The following is a 13,331-nucleotide window of genomic DNA, read 5'->3' as shown; positions in this document are numbered from 1 at the left end:
TCAATGGGACCAAGCCAAGGCTGGGTGTTGGGTTGGCCAAGCCCAGTTGGGCACTGGGAGCGCTGGGAAGTGACCGGAACCATGGAATGATGGGAAATCCTCATGTCCCCATTTAACTAATGAGTGAATTCACCCCTAATTAATTAGAGATCGTTAATTAGCCATGAGAACTCAATGGGATGAAGCCAAGGCTGGGTGTTGGGTTGGCCAAGCCCAGTTGGGCACTGGGAGCGCTGGGAACGCCGGCGCCCCACCGGCACCACGCCGCTCCCCCATCTCCCCCCTCCAACCCCCCCCCCACCCCTAATTAACCCCCCTCCCTAATTACCCACCGGGAACCCCGGGAACGCCCGGCCCGGCAGCGCCAGCGCCCAGGGCAGCTCCAAGGGCGAGGAGGCCGGGAAGGCCGGAAGGCCGAGGAGGAGGAGGAGGAGGAGGAGAAGGACGGAGAGGAAGAAGAGAAGGAGGAGGAGGAAGAAGAAGAAGAGAAGGAGGAGGAGGAAGGAGGGAGGAGGAGGAAGAAGAAGGAGGGAAGGAGGAGGAAGGAGGGAGGGAGGAGGAGGAGGAAGGAGGGAAGGAGGAGGAGGAGGAAGGAGGGAAGGCGGCGGCGGCGGCGGCTTTGCCGTGGGTGCGGCGGTGCCGGTTGAGGTGCGAGCTGCGGCTGAAGCACTTCCCGCACTCGCGGCACTTGTAGGGCTTCTCGCCGGTGTGGACGCGCCGGTGGATGGTGAGCTCGGAGCGCTGGATGAAGCTCTTGCCGCACTCGGAGCACTGGAAGGGTTTCTCCCCAAGATGGATCCGCTGGTGCTTGATGAGGTTGGAGGAGACGCTGAAGCGCTTCCCGCACTCGCGGCACTCGTACGGCTTCTCCCCGGTGTGCATCCGCCGGTGCTTGGTGAGGTCGGATTTTTGGATGAAGCCCTTGGAGCACTCGGGGCACTTGTAGGGTTTCTCGCCGAGGTGCGTGCGCTGGTGCTTGATGAGGTTGGAGCGCACGCCGAAGCTTTTCCCGCACTCCGCGCACTTGTAGGGTTTCTCACCCGTGTGGACGCGCCGGTGCTTGGCCAGCGCCGAGTTCTGCCCGAAGCTTTTGCCGCACTCCGGGCACGCGAAGGGTTTCTCGCCGGTTTGGGTGCCTTGATCCTTCAGATTCGCCCCCAAATCCGGCGCCGAACCCGAATTTTTCCCGCACTCGCCGCATCTCTCCTCCCCTCCCGAAACCCGGCAGCGCTTTTGGAAGCTTTTCCCTTCTTTCCTCCCCTCGTTCCTTCCGCACTCCCGGCACGGCTCCCGGTGGATTTTCCGGTGCCGCTCCAGGTGGGAGCTTTGGGAAAAACTCTTCCCGCAGCTGCCGCAGCGGAAGGGTTTCTCGCCCATGTGGATTCGCCGGTGCCGATCCAGGTGGGAGCTCCAGGAAAAGCTTTTCCCGCATTCCCGGCACTCGTAGGGTTTGCCGGGAGCGTGGCCGCGCCGGTGCTGCGCCAGCGCCGCCGCCACGCCAAAACCTTTCCCCGCACTCCGCGCATTTATGCGGTTTCTCCGCCGGTTTTTTGCCGGTTTTGGGGTTTTTTGGGATTTTGGGTTGTTCCGGCGACGCCGCCCCGCACTGGGCGCAGCGCCGGGCGGGTTCGGCCGCGGCGTGGGTTCGCCGGTGCCGATCCAGGTGGGAACTCCACGAAAAGCTCTTCCCGCACTCCCGGCACTCGTAGGGTTTCTCCCCGGTGTGAATCCTCCGGTGGCGCTCCAGGTGGGAATTCCAGTTGAACCCCTTGCCGCAATCGCCGCATTTGTAGGGTTTCTCCTCCGCGTGAACCTTTTGGTGCTTCACCAACCCCGAACTCGCCGGAAGCTCTTCCCGCAAACCCCGCAGCGGCACGGCGCCGCGCCGCCGTGGATCCGCCCGGTGCTGGATGAACGCCGAGCCCACGCTGAAGGATTTCCCGCAGTCGGGGCATTTGTAGGGATTTTCCCCCAAATGCCGCTTTTGGTGCGTCACCAAACTCGAGCCCAACCTAAAACTCTTCCCGCATTCCGGGCATTTATGGGGTCGTTCCGCCCCGCGCCGGCGTTTGGGCAGCGCCAAAGCTTTGCCGCAGTCGTGGCAGCGCAGGTGGAGTTTCTTCAAGGCGGATTTGGTTTTTTGGGGTTGGGGTGGAGGTTTTGGGGTGGCGGGTTTGGCGCCGCTGGGGCTCGGGGGGGGTTTGGGGTGGGGAGGCGGCGGCGTGCCGGGGGTTTGGGGTTTTTCCAGCGGGTTTGGAGGCGGCTCGTGCTCGGCGTTGTCGCTCGGTGAGGGCGGGACGGCGTCTGGAGGGGGGAGAAAGGGGGTTTGGGGGGGTTTTTGGGGGGATTTTGGGGGGGTTTTGGGGTCTTGGAGGGGGTTTTGGGGGGCTTGGAGGGGTTTGGGGTCTTGGGGGGTTTGGGGGTCTTGGGGGGGGTTTGGGGTTTTGGGGGATTTTGGGGTCTTGGAGGGGCTTTGGAGTCATGGAGAACTTTGGGGGGATTTGGGGTCTTGGGGATTTTGGGGTCTTGGGGGGATTTGGGGCCTTGAAGAGTTTTTGGGGTCTTGGAGGGGGTTTTGGGGTCTTGGGGAACTTTGGGGATCTTGGAGGATTTGGGGATTTTGGGGGATATGGGAATTTTGGGGAGTTTAGGGTCTTGGAGGGGTTTGAGGTCTTGGGGGGTTTTGGGGTTTTGGGAGGATTTTGGGATTTTTGGAGGGTTTGAGGTCTTGGAGGGGTTTGGGGTCTTGGAGGGATTTGGGGTCTTGGAGGGGTTTGGAGTCATGGAGAACCTTCAGGATCTTGGGGGGATTTGGGAATTTTGGAGAGATTTTGGGGTCTTGGAGGGGTTTGGGGTCTTGGGGGGTTTGGGGATTTTTGGAGGGTTTGGGGTCTTGGGAGCTTTTGGGGTCTTGGAAGAGTTTTTGGGGTCATGGGGGTTTTTGGGGGTTTTGGGGTCTTGGAGGGGTTTGGGGTCTTGGAGGAGTTTTGGGGTCTTAGAGGGGTTTGGGGTCTTGGGGAGATTTTGGGGCTTGGAGGGGTTTGGGGTCTTGGAGGAGTTTTGGGGTCCTTAGAGGGGTTTGGGGTCTTGGAGGAGTTTTTGGGGTCTTGGAGGGGTTTGGGGTCTTGGGGGGTTTGGAGGTCTTGGGGGGTTTGGAGGTCTTGGGGGGGTTTTTGGGGTTTTGGGGTCTTGGAGGGTGTTTTGGGGTCTTGGAGGGGTTTGGGGTCTTGGGGGGTTTGGAGGTCTTGGGGGGGGTTTTGGGGTTTTGGGGGGGTTTTGGGGGATTTTGGGGTCTTGGAGGGGCTTTGGAGTCATGGAGAACTTTGGGGGGATTTGGGTTTTTGGGGGGTTTGGGGGGATTTGGGGTCTTGGAGGGGGTTTTGGGGGCTTGGGGGGTTTGGGGGTCTTGTTGGGGTTTTGGGGTTTTTGGGGGGTTTTGGGGTCTTGGAGGGGTTTGGGGTCTTGGAGGGGTTTGGGGTCTTGGGGGGTTTTGGGGTCTTGGAGGGGTTTGGGGTCTTGGGGGGGTTTTGGGGTTTTGGGGGGTTTTGGGGTCTTGGAGGGGTTTGGGGGTCTTGGAAGAGTTTTTGGGGTCTTGGGGGGATTTGGGGTCTTGGAGGAGCTTTTGAGTCTTGGGGAACTTTCAGGATCTTGGGGGGATTTGGGGATTTTGGGGAGGCTTTGGAGTCTTGGAGGCATTTGGGGATTTTGGGGGGATTTGGGGATTTTGGGGGTTTGAGGTCTTGGAGGGGTTTGGGGTCTTGGGGAACTTTGGGGGGATTTGGGGAACTTTGGGGTTTTTGGGTCTTGGAGGGGCTTTGGAGTCTTGGGGAACTTTCAGGATCTTGGTGGGATTTGGAAATTTTGGGGAGATTTTGGGTCTTGGAGGGGTTTGGGGATTTTGGAGGGTTTGGGGTCTTGGAAAAGTTTTTGGGGTCTTGGAGGGATTTGGAGTCGGGGAAATTTGGGGATCTTGGGAGGATTTGGGTATTCTGGGGGGGTTTGGAAATCTTGGGAGAATTTTGGGGATTTGGGGATTCTTGGAGGAGTTTTGGGGTCTTGGAGGGGTTTGGGGTCATGGAGGGACTTTGGGGATCTTGGTGGAATTTGGGGATTTTGGGGTTTTTGAGGACTCGGAGGAGTTTTCAACTGGAAGACTCCGAACCCTCTCTTGGTCGCGTTGGCCAACTGGAAGAGTCCAACCATGACCTGGGTTGGGTTGGCCAACTGGAGGAGCCCAACCACGCTCTTGGTTGGCTTGGCCAACCAAGGTCTTGGTTGGGTTGGCCAACTGGAAGAGTCCAACCCCACTTTGGGTTGGGTTGGCCAACTGGAACATCCAAACCCATTCATGGTTGGGTTGGCCAACCAAGGTCTTGGTTGCATTGGCCAACTGGAAGAGTCCAACCCATTCATGGTTGCGTTGGCCAACTGGAAGAGTCCAACCCCACTTTGGGTTGCGTTGGCCAACTGGAACATCCAAACCCTCTCTTGGTTGGGTTGACCAACCAAGGTCTTGGTTGCGTTGGCCAAGTGGAAGAGTCCAACCCATTCCTGGTTGCGTTGACCCAACTGGAAGAGCCCAACCCCACTTTGGGTTGTGTTGGCCAACTGGAACATCAAACCCATTCATGGTTGGGTTGGCCAACCACGCTCTTGGTTGGGTTGGCCAACTGGAAGAGCCCAAACCCATTCATGGTTGCGTTGACCCAACTGGAAGAGCCCAACCATGACCTGGGTTGCGTTGGCCAACTGGAAGAGTCCAACCCATTCATGGTTGCGTTGGCCAACTGGAAGAGCCCAACCCCACTTTGGGTTGCGTTGACCCAACTGGAAGAGTCCAACCCCCTTGACTCACCGGCGCCCAGGCCGCGTCTCCGGTGCGATTCGGCGAAGGCGGTGATCCGCGGCCAGCTGATGGCGATCTCCTCGGCTTTTGGGGGGGAAAATCGGGAATTTTTGGGAATTTTGTGAATTTTGGGAATTTCCCGCACCCCGTTTTCCCGCCCCGGCTCCGTTTTGGGGTGAAATCCCCAAATTTTGGGCGAATTTTGGTGGTTTTTGAGTGAATAAATTTTGCTGATTTTTGGGGGAACAACCGGACACGACTCAGACCCCAAAATTTGGGAAAATCCGTGAAAATCCGTCTGGAATCGGGGTTTTAATTCCGATTTTTTTTTAATTAAACCAAATTAATTTCAATTTTGAGGTTAATAATTAAAAAAATTTATCCCAAATTAAGGAGAAATTGAGGGAAATTTGGGGTCTTACCCAAGGAAATGACGCTCTCGTAGCTCTCCTGCATCTCGTCCCGGAATTCCGAGTTGATCCCGGATTATTTGGGGAATTTTTTGGGGGGGGAAAAATCCCAAATCCCAAAAATTCCGACGGCTCCCGGTCAGATTTTGGGATCCTGGGGGAAAAAAAAATCTTTAAATTTGAGTTTTTTTTCATGTTTGGGGATTTTTTGGGGGAGAAATTTTTTTAGGGATTTTTTTTTAATTTTTAGGGATTTTTTGGGGATTTTTTGGGAATTTTTAGGGAATTTTAAAGGATTTTAAGAGGGAATTTTAAGGGAATTTTTGGGGATTTAAAAAAAATTGGGGAATTTTTTTGGATTTTGGGGGGGATTTTTTGGGGCAATTTTGGGGAATTTTAGGGGGTTTGGGAGGGGGAATTTTTAGAGAATTTTTGGGATTTTTTGGGGGAATTTTTTGGGAGTTTTTGGAGGGATTTTTTGGGAATTTTTAGGGATTTTTTGGGGGGGGAATTTTTTTTAATATTTTGGGGATTTTTTGGGGCAATTTTGGGGAATTTTAGGGATTCTTGGGGAATTTTTAGGGGATTTTTGGAGATTTTTAGGGAATTTTGGGGGATTTTTTTTTATTTTTTGGGGAATTTTTTTTAATTTTGGGGAGGATTTTGGGGGAAATTTTAGGGAATTTTAGGGATTTTTGAGGGGGATTTTTTGGGAATTTTGGGGGAATTTTGGGGGCAATTTTGGTGGGAATTTTTAGGGATATTTTTGGGGAATTTTTGGGAATTTTGGGGTGGGGGTTTGGGGAATTTTAGGGATTTTCGAGGGGGATTTTTTTTAAATTTTGGAGGATTTTTTGGGGCAATTTTGGGGGAATTTTAGGGATTTTTGGGGGAATTGTTAGGGGACTTTTGGTGAGAATTTTTGAGAATTTTTTGGGAAATTTTTAGGGAATTTTGGGGGTTCAGGACAGGGGGAACTGAAGAATTTTAGGGAAGGGACCCCCCCCCTATAATTCCCACCTTAATTCCCACCCAAATCCCGGTTTTTTAAATTTTGGGAAGGGTTTAAAGAAAGATTTGGGGTTTCCATGGAAAAAAAAGGCAGGGAATGAAGGGGTTAAAAAAAAGGGATTTTTAAATGGGGGGGGGGGCGCTGGAATTTAAGGAATTTAAAAATTAAAAAGGGGGGAAAAGAGGGGAAAAATTGGGAAAAAAACGCGGAAAGAAAGAGGAAAAAAATGGGGAAAAATATAAAAAAAAATGGGAAGAAAAACGGGAAAGAACCGGGGAAAAAACCGGGAAAATGGGGGGGAATAAAAACAGGAAAAAAGGGAAAAATAACGGGAGAAAAAGCCCGAAAATCGAGGCAGAAAATGAGAAAAAATGGGAAAAAAATAAGAAAAATGGAGGAGGGTCTCGGCCGGGATGCGAGGACGGAGAAAAATGAGGATAAAAACAACAAAAAACGGATTTTTGGGGCAGAAAAAGCGGATTCGGAGTGGGGGAAAGCGGTGAAAAAAATCGGGGATTCAAGGGTTAAAATCCAAGGGGGGATTTCTGGGAATTAAATCCCGGTTTTTTTATATTTTTAATTATATTTTTAATAATTATTCCTGTCTTTGGGCGCGGTCGGGAAGGGATAAATTGGGTTTTTTTGGGTTAAAAAATGTAGAATTTTTATTACTGGATGCCGGAGGAAAAGCTGGAGGAGCTCGAGGGGGGGAATAAAAAAAAAATGGAATTTTGGGGTGGGGGGTTGGGAAAAAAAGGAAAAATAGGGGAGGGGGAAAAAAAATAAAAAATTAAATAAAAATTTAAAAAAAGGGGGAGGGGCGGGTGTTGCACGTCGGCTCCGAGATCGCAGAACACACAGGAAGGGGTTGGAGCAAGGAAAAAAAAATTAATTAAAAAAAGGGAAAAAATCCGGGATATCGGGAAAAAAAGGGGGGGGACAGGAAAAAGAAAAGGTTGGGGGGGGATCGCCAGAGGGAGAAAATCGGGGGGAAAAAGGGAAAAAATGGGAAAAATGGGAAAAAAAAAAAAAAGGGAGCGGGGTTGGGGTGGGGGAGGGGAGGAATTCCTGGGATTTTTGGGTTTTTTTTGGGATTTGGGTGGGGGAGGGGAGGGGAAAAGCGGCGGCTTTGTCCCCGCGGGGTGGGGGAGGGGATTTTTTTTGGGGGAAAAAAGGGGATTTTGGGGGAAAAAAAGGGATTTGGGGGGGTTTTAGGTGGTGGGGAAATCGGGGGGAATTAAGGGAAAAAATCGGGATTTTGGGGTCGTGGATTGATGGGGAAATCGGGATTTTGGGGTCGTTAGTTAGGGGGGAAATCGGGATTTTGGGGGTCTTTTATTGCTGAGAAAATTGGGGATTTGGGGGTCGTTAATTAATGGAAAAAATCGGGATTTTGGGGTCGTTAATTAGTGGGAAAATCGGGATTTTGGAGGCTTTTATTGCTGGGAAAATTGGGGGGTTTGGGGGTCGTTAATTAATGGAAAAATCGGGATTTGGGGGTCATTTATTGCTGGAAAAATTGGGGATTTGGGGTCTTTAATTCGTGGAAAAATTGGGGGATTTGGGGTTGTTAATTAATGGGAAAAATGCGGGATTTAGGGGTCTCTAATTAATGATAAAAATCTGGATTTTGGGGTCGTTAATTGATGGAAAAATCGGGATTTGGGGGTCTTTTATTGCTGGAAAAATTGGGGATTTGGGGCCGTTAATTAATGGAAAAATTGGGATTTTGGGGTCTTTAATTAATGGAAAAAATCGGGATTTTAGGGTCGTTAATTAGTGGAAAATCGGGATTTTGGGGGCTTTTATTGCTGAGAAAATTGGGGATTTGAGGTCTTTAATTAATGGAAAAAATCAGGATCTGAGGTTCTTTAATTAATGGAAAAAATCTGGATTTTGGGGGTCTTTAATTCCAAGGAATATTGGAGATTTTTGGGTCTTTAATTAATGAAAAAATAGGAATTTTTGGGGTCTTTAATTCCTGAAAAAAATGAGGATTTTGGGGTCTTTAATTAATGGAAAAATTGGGGATTTGGGGTCTTTTATTCCTGGAAAATTTGGGATTTTGGTGTCTTTAATTCCTGGAAAAATTTTGGATTTTGGGGTCTTTAATTTGTGGAAAAATTGGGAATTGTTGATCCTTTAATTCCTGGAATTTTTGGGGGCTGGAATTTTAAGGTCTGGAATTATTTGGGGGCTGAATTTGAATTTTTTGGGATTTTGCAGGCGATGGATCCGTGGGGAGAGGAGGAGGAGGAGGAGGCGGAGCCGGAGGTGATTTTTGGGGATGAGGGGGAGGAAGATCCCGACGATCCCAACGGAGTCCAGGGTGAGTTTGGGAAGGGGGAAAATCCCATTAAAAAAGGGGGAATTCCCTTGGAAAATGGGAAATGCTGACAAAAACACCAGCAAAAAATGGGGGAAAATGCCACAAAAAATGGGGACAAATCCCACAAAAAAATGGAGACAAATCCCACAAAAAATGGAGACAAATCCCACAAAAAAAGGGGAAAATTCCACAAAAAATGGAGACAAATCCCACAAAAAATGGGGGAAAATCAAACAAAAAATGAGGACAAATCCGATAAAAAATGGGGGAAAAGCCCACAAAAAATGGGGCCAAATCCCACCAAAAAAGGCGAAAATTCCACAAAAAATGGGGAAAATCACACAAAAAATGAGGACAAATCCCATAAAAAATGGGGAAAATTCCACAAAAAATGGGGAAAATTCTGATTAAAAAATGGAGACAAATCCCACCAAAAATGGGGAAAATTCCACAAAAAAATGGGAAAATTCCACAAAAAATTAGGAAAACGCCACAAAAAATGGGGAAAATTCCACAAAAAATGGGGGAAAATTCCACAAAAAATGGGACAAATACGATAAAAAATCGGGAAAATTCTGATTAAAAAAAGGAGATAAATCCCACAAAAAAAAGGGGAAAATTCCACAAAAAATGGGGAAAATCACACACAAAATTGGGAAAACCCTTAAAAAATGGGGAAAATTCCACAAAAAATGGAGACAAATCCCACAAAAAATGGGGAAAATTCCACAAAAAATGGGGAAAATTCCACAAAAAATGGAGACAAATCCACAAAAAATGGGGAAAATTCCACAAAAAATGGGGAAAATCACACACAAAATTGGGAAAACCCCATAAAAAATGGGGAAAATCCCATAAAACCACGAAAACCCCCCAAAACTCCCAATTTCCCCCCTCTCCCAACCCCAGGAACGCCCGGCTCCAACCCGACCTCGGCGGCCGCTCCCGAAATGGCGGCGTTGGATCCCGGCTCCCTCTTCGCCAACCCCGACCTTCCGGAGCGCGAAACTTTCCGCTGGACCGTGGTCCAGCAGATCGACCCCGGCGCGTCGTCGAAGAGCGGCAAAAGAAGCCCCAAATCCAAAGTTTCTCCAACTTCAAGAGCATCATCGTCCTCCAGAAGAGCTACGAGTGCCCGGAGTGCGGCAAAACCTTCAGCTGCAGCTCCCACTTCTCCAAACACCGCCGGACGCACACCGGCGAGAAACCCTTCCGGTGTTTCCACTGCGGCAAGAGCTTCAACGTCTCTTCCAACCTCTACCGGCACCAACGCGGCCACGGCGGCGCCGAGGCGGCGCCGGAGAAACGCCGCGGGGCCGGCCTATGAGTGCCAGGAGTGCGGCAAGAGTTTCCGGCGGAACAAAGAGTTGGCCACCCATCAACGGCTCCACACCGGCAATTTGCCGTTCCAGTGCGCCGACTGCGGGAAGAGTTTCTCCTGGAGCTCCCACTGGCTTCGGCACCAACGGATCCACACCGGCGAGAAACCCTACGAGTGCCCCGAGTGCGGGAAGAGCTTCTCGAGGAGCTCCCACCTCTACCGGCACCAGCGTGGCCACGCCGGCGGGCGCTCGTACATCTGCACCTACTGCGGGCGGAGTTTCGGCAGCATCCTCCATTTCGAGCGGCACCAGCGGACGCACAGCGGCGTGAGGCCCTACAAGTGCTCGCTGTGCCGGAAGAGCTTCGGCGACGCGCCGGCGTTGGTGAAGCACCAGCGGATCCACCTCGGCGAGGGCCCCTTCCGCTGCGAGGAGTGCGGCAAAGCCTTCGGCGCCCGCTCGCAGTACGCGCGGCACCGGCGGAGTTTCCACGGCGGTCCGGCGCCGAGAAGCCGTATCGGTGCGGGGATTGCGGGAAGAGTTTCTCCTGGAGTTCCCACTGGGAGAGGCACCAACGGATTCACACCGGCGAGAAGCCCTACGAGTGCGCCGAGTGCGGGAAGAGCTTTGGGAGGACGTCGCACCTTTACCGGCACCAGCGGACGCACGCCGGCGGTCGGCCCCACGTCTGCGGCGAGTGTGGGAAGAGTTTTAATTCCACGCTCCACTTCCAGAAGCATCAGCGGGCGCACGGCGCCGGGGCCCGGAAGAGTTGCGGCGAGTGCGGGAAGTCGTTCTCGGATCCGTCGGCGTTGGCCAAGCATCAGCGGGTTCACGAGGGGTCACAAAATGGCGGAAAATCTTTGGTTGAGTCATCAACGTTGGCCAAGGATCAACGGGTTCACGAGGGGTCACAAAATGGCGGAAAATCTTTGGTTGAGTCATCAACGTTGGCCAAGGATCAACGGGTTCACGAGGGGTCACAAAATGGTGGAAAATCTTTGGTTGAGTCATCAACGTTGGCCAAGGATCAACGGGTCCATGAGGGGTCACAAAATGGTGGGAGATCCTTGGTTGGGTCGTCAAGGTTGGCCAAGGGATCAATGGGTCCATGAGGAGTCCCAAAAAAGTGAGAAATCTTTGGTTGGAACCCAAAAATCCTGCTCGGAATGTGGGAAATCCTTCTCGGATCCGTCGGCGTTGGCCAAGCATCAACGGGTCCATGAGGGGTCACAAAATGGCGGAAAATCTTTGGTTGAGTCGTCAACGTTGGCCAAGGATCAACGGGTTCACGAGGGGTCACAAAAAATTGGGAAATCTTTGGAGGAATCCCAAAAATCCTGCTCGGAATGCGGAAAAACCTTTGGAGACCCTTCAGCGTTGGCCAAGCATCAACGGCTCCATGAGGAATCCCAAAAAATTGAGAAATCCTTGGAGGAACCCCAAAAATGTGAAAAATCTTTGGTTGATTCATCGACGTTGGCCAAACGTCAACGGATCCATGAGGAATCCCAAAAAATTGGGAAATCCTTGGATGAATCCCAAAAATCCTGCTCGGAATGCGGAAAAACCTTTGGAGATCCTTCAGCGTTGGCCAAGCATCAACGGGTCCATGAGGAATCCCAAAAAATTGGGAAATCCTTGGAGGAACCCCAAAAATGTGAAAAATCTTTGGTTGATTCATCGACGTTGGCCAAAACGTCAACGGATTCATGAGGATTCCCAAAAATCCTGCTCGGAATGCGGAAAAACCTTTGGAGACCCTTCAGCGTTGGCCAAACATCAACAGGTCCATGAGGAATCCCAAAAAATTGGGAAATCCTTGGATGAATCCCAAAAAATTGGAAATCCTTGGAGGAACCCCAGAAATGTGAAAAGTCTTTGGTTGATTCATCGACGTTGGCCAAACGTCAACGGATCCATGAGGAATCCCAAAAAACTGGGAAATCTTTGGAGGAATCCCAAAAAATTGGGAAATCCTTGGATGAATCCCAAAAAATTTGCTTGGAATGCGGAAAAACCTTTGGAGACGCTTCAACGTTGGCCAAACATCAACGGATCCATGAGGAATCCCAAAAAAATTGGGAAATCCTTGGAGGAACCCCAAAAACCTGGGAAATCCTTGGATGAATCCCAAAAAAATGGGAAATCCTTGGATGAATCCCAAAAAATTGGGAAATCCTTGGATGAACCCCAAAAATGTGGAAGAACCTTTGGAGATCCTCCAGCGTTGGCCAAGATCCGACGGCTCCGCGATTCCGGCCGGAATTCCGGGACGGGATCCCGGCTCCGGAGGAAGCTCCGGAGTCACGGAGACGAGGAAATGCTGGAAGGGTGAAAAGCAAAAAAAAAAAATTCAGGAATTTTTTCCGACGTTTTGGTAGAGTAGGGAAGTAGGGTAGAAACGGCAAAAAAAAATTGAATTTTTGGGTTTTTTTTCCGTGAGTTTTCCCAGGAAAAAAAATTGGAGAAAATCCTGGAATTTTGGGATTTTTTTTTTGGGGGGGAAAGCCCGATCCGGAGGTTTTGAAGAAAATCGGGAATTTTTATTTATTGTATTTATTCAGCCAGAAGATCCCGAAAAATCGGGAAGGAAATCCCAAAATAAGGATAAAAAATCGGGGAAAAAAAAAGATTTTATCCCAAAAATTTTCTTGGATTGAGGTGGGGCCAAACGGGAATTCCGGGGTTTTTCCCCCCGGGGGTTTTTTGGGATTTTTTGGGTTTTTTTGGAATTTTGTTCTTTGTTTGTAATGTGAATAAAAAATAGATTTAGTGAGGAATTAATTGAATTTTTTATTGGAGATGAAATGGGGGAAAATGGGAATAATCCCTGGGAAAATTGGGAATTTTGGGGAATTTTTTGGGGAATTTTGGGGCAAATCTTGGGCAAAATTTTGGGATTTTTTTGATATTTGGGGCAAATCTTTGGGAATATTTTGGGAATTTTTGGGGGCATTTTTTGGGCATCCCTTGGGAATTCTTTGGGTATTTGGGAATTTTTTGGGGCAAATCTTTGGGAATTTTTGGGTATTTTTTTGATATCTTGGGAATTGTGGGGGGCAAATCTTTGGGAATGTTTTGGGATTTTGGGGGCAAATCTTTGGGAAGGTTTTGGGATTTTTAGGGCAAATTTTGGGAATGTTTTGGGAATTTTGGGGCAAATCTTTGGGAATATTTTGGGATTTTTTGGGGCATTTTTTGGGCATTTTTGGGAATTTCTGGGGGGCAAATCTTTGGGAATTCTTTTGGCATTTGGGGATTTTTTGGGGGCAAATCTGGAAATTATTTGGGAATTTTTTTTGGGGTAAATCTTGGGAATTTCTGGGCGATTCCTTGGGAAGTTTTTGGAAGAGGGGGAGGAGGAGGAGGAGGAGGAGAAAGGGGGAGGGAGGAGGGTGAGGGGAGGAGG

The 13,331-nt window shown here is 50.1% G+C and overlaps 2 protein-coding genes across 3 annotated transcripts; one reads left to right on the top strand and one right to left on the bottom strand.

Annotated features, from left to right (window-relative positions):
- Positions 1-305: 305 nt before the first annotated feature.
- On the bottom strand, positions 306-6,867 carry LOC135292271 (zinc finger protein 345-like). Its single transcript, XM_064406481.1, is given in 5 exon segments — positions 306-1,686; positions 1,688-2,304; positions 4,856-4,930; positions 5,269-5,410; positions 6,277-6,867. Coding segments are annotated over 4 exon segments (2,088 nt in total). The 5' UTR covers positions 5,303-5,410; positions 6,277-6,867; the 3' UTR covers positions 306-324.
- A 293-nt stretch (positions 6,868-7,160) lies between these two features.
- Positions 7,161-12,700, top strand: LOC135292269 (zinc finger protein 345-like). 2 transcript variants are annotated; one of them, XM_064406478.1, is made up of 3 exons: positions 7,161-7,223; positions 8,495-8,597; positions 9,507-12,700. In XM_064406478.1, the coding sequence occupies exons 2-3, from the start codon at positions 8,498-8,500 to the stop codon at positions 11,633-11,635; spliced, it is 2,229 nt and encodes a 742-aa protein (XP_064262548.1). In that variant the 5' UTR covers positions 7,161-7,223; positions 8,495-8,497; the 3' UTR covers positions 11,636-12,700. The 2 variants fall into 2 exon arrangements, with proteins under 2 accessions (XP_064262548.1, XP_064262547.1); XM_064406477.1 differs by lacking the exon at positions 7,161-7,223 and having other exon boundaries at positions 7,621-8,597.
- Positions 12,701-13,331: the final 631 nt, after the last annotated feature.

This window comes from Passer domesticus, unplaced genomic scaffold (assembly GCF_036417665.1).
Source record: "Passer domesticus isolate bPasDom1 unplaced genomic scaffold, bPasDom1.hap1 HAP1_SCAFFOLD_262, whole genome shotgun sequence".
Classification (NCBI taxonomy): domain Eukaryota; kingdom Metazoa; phylum Chordata; class Aves; order Passeriformes; family Passeridae; genus Passer; species Passer domesticus.
The sequence above is the reverse complement of the archived record's forward strand: the minus strand, read 5'-3'. Positions and strand labels throughout refer to the sequence as shown.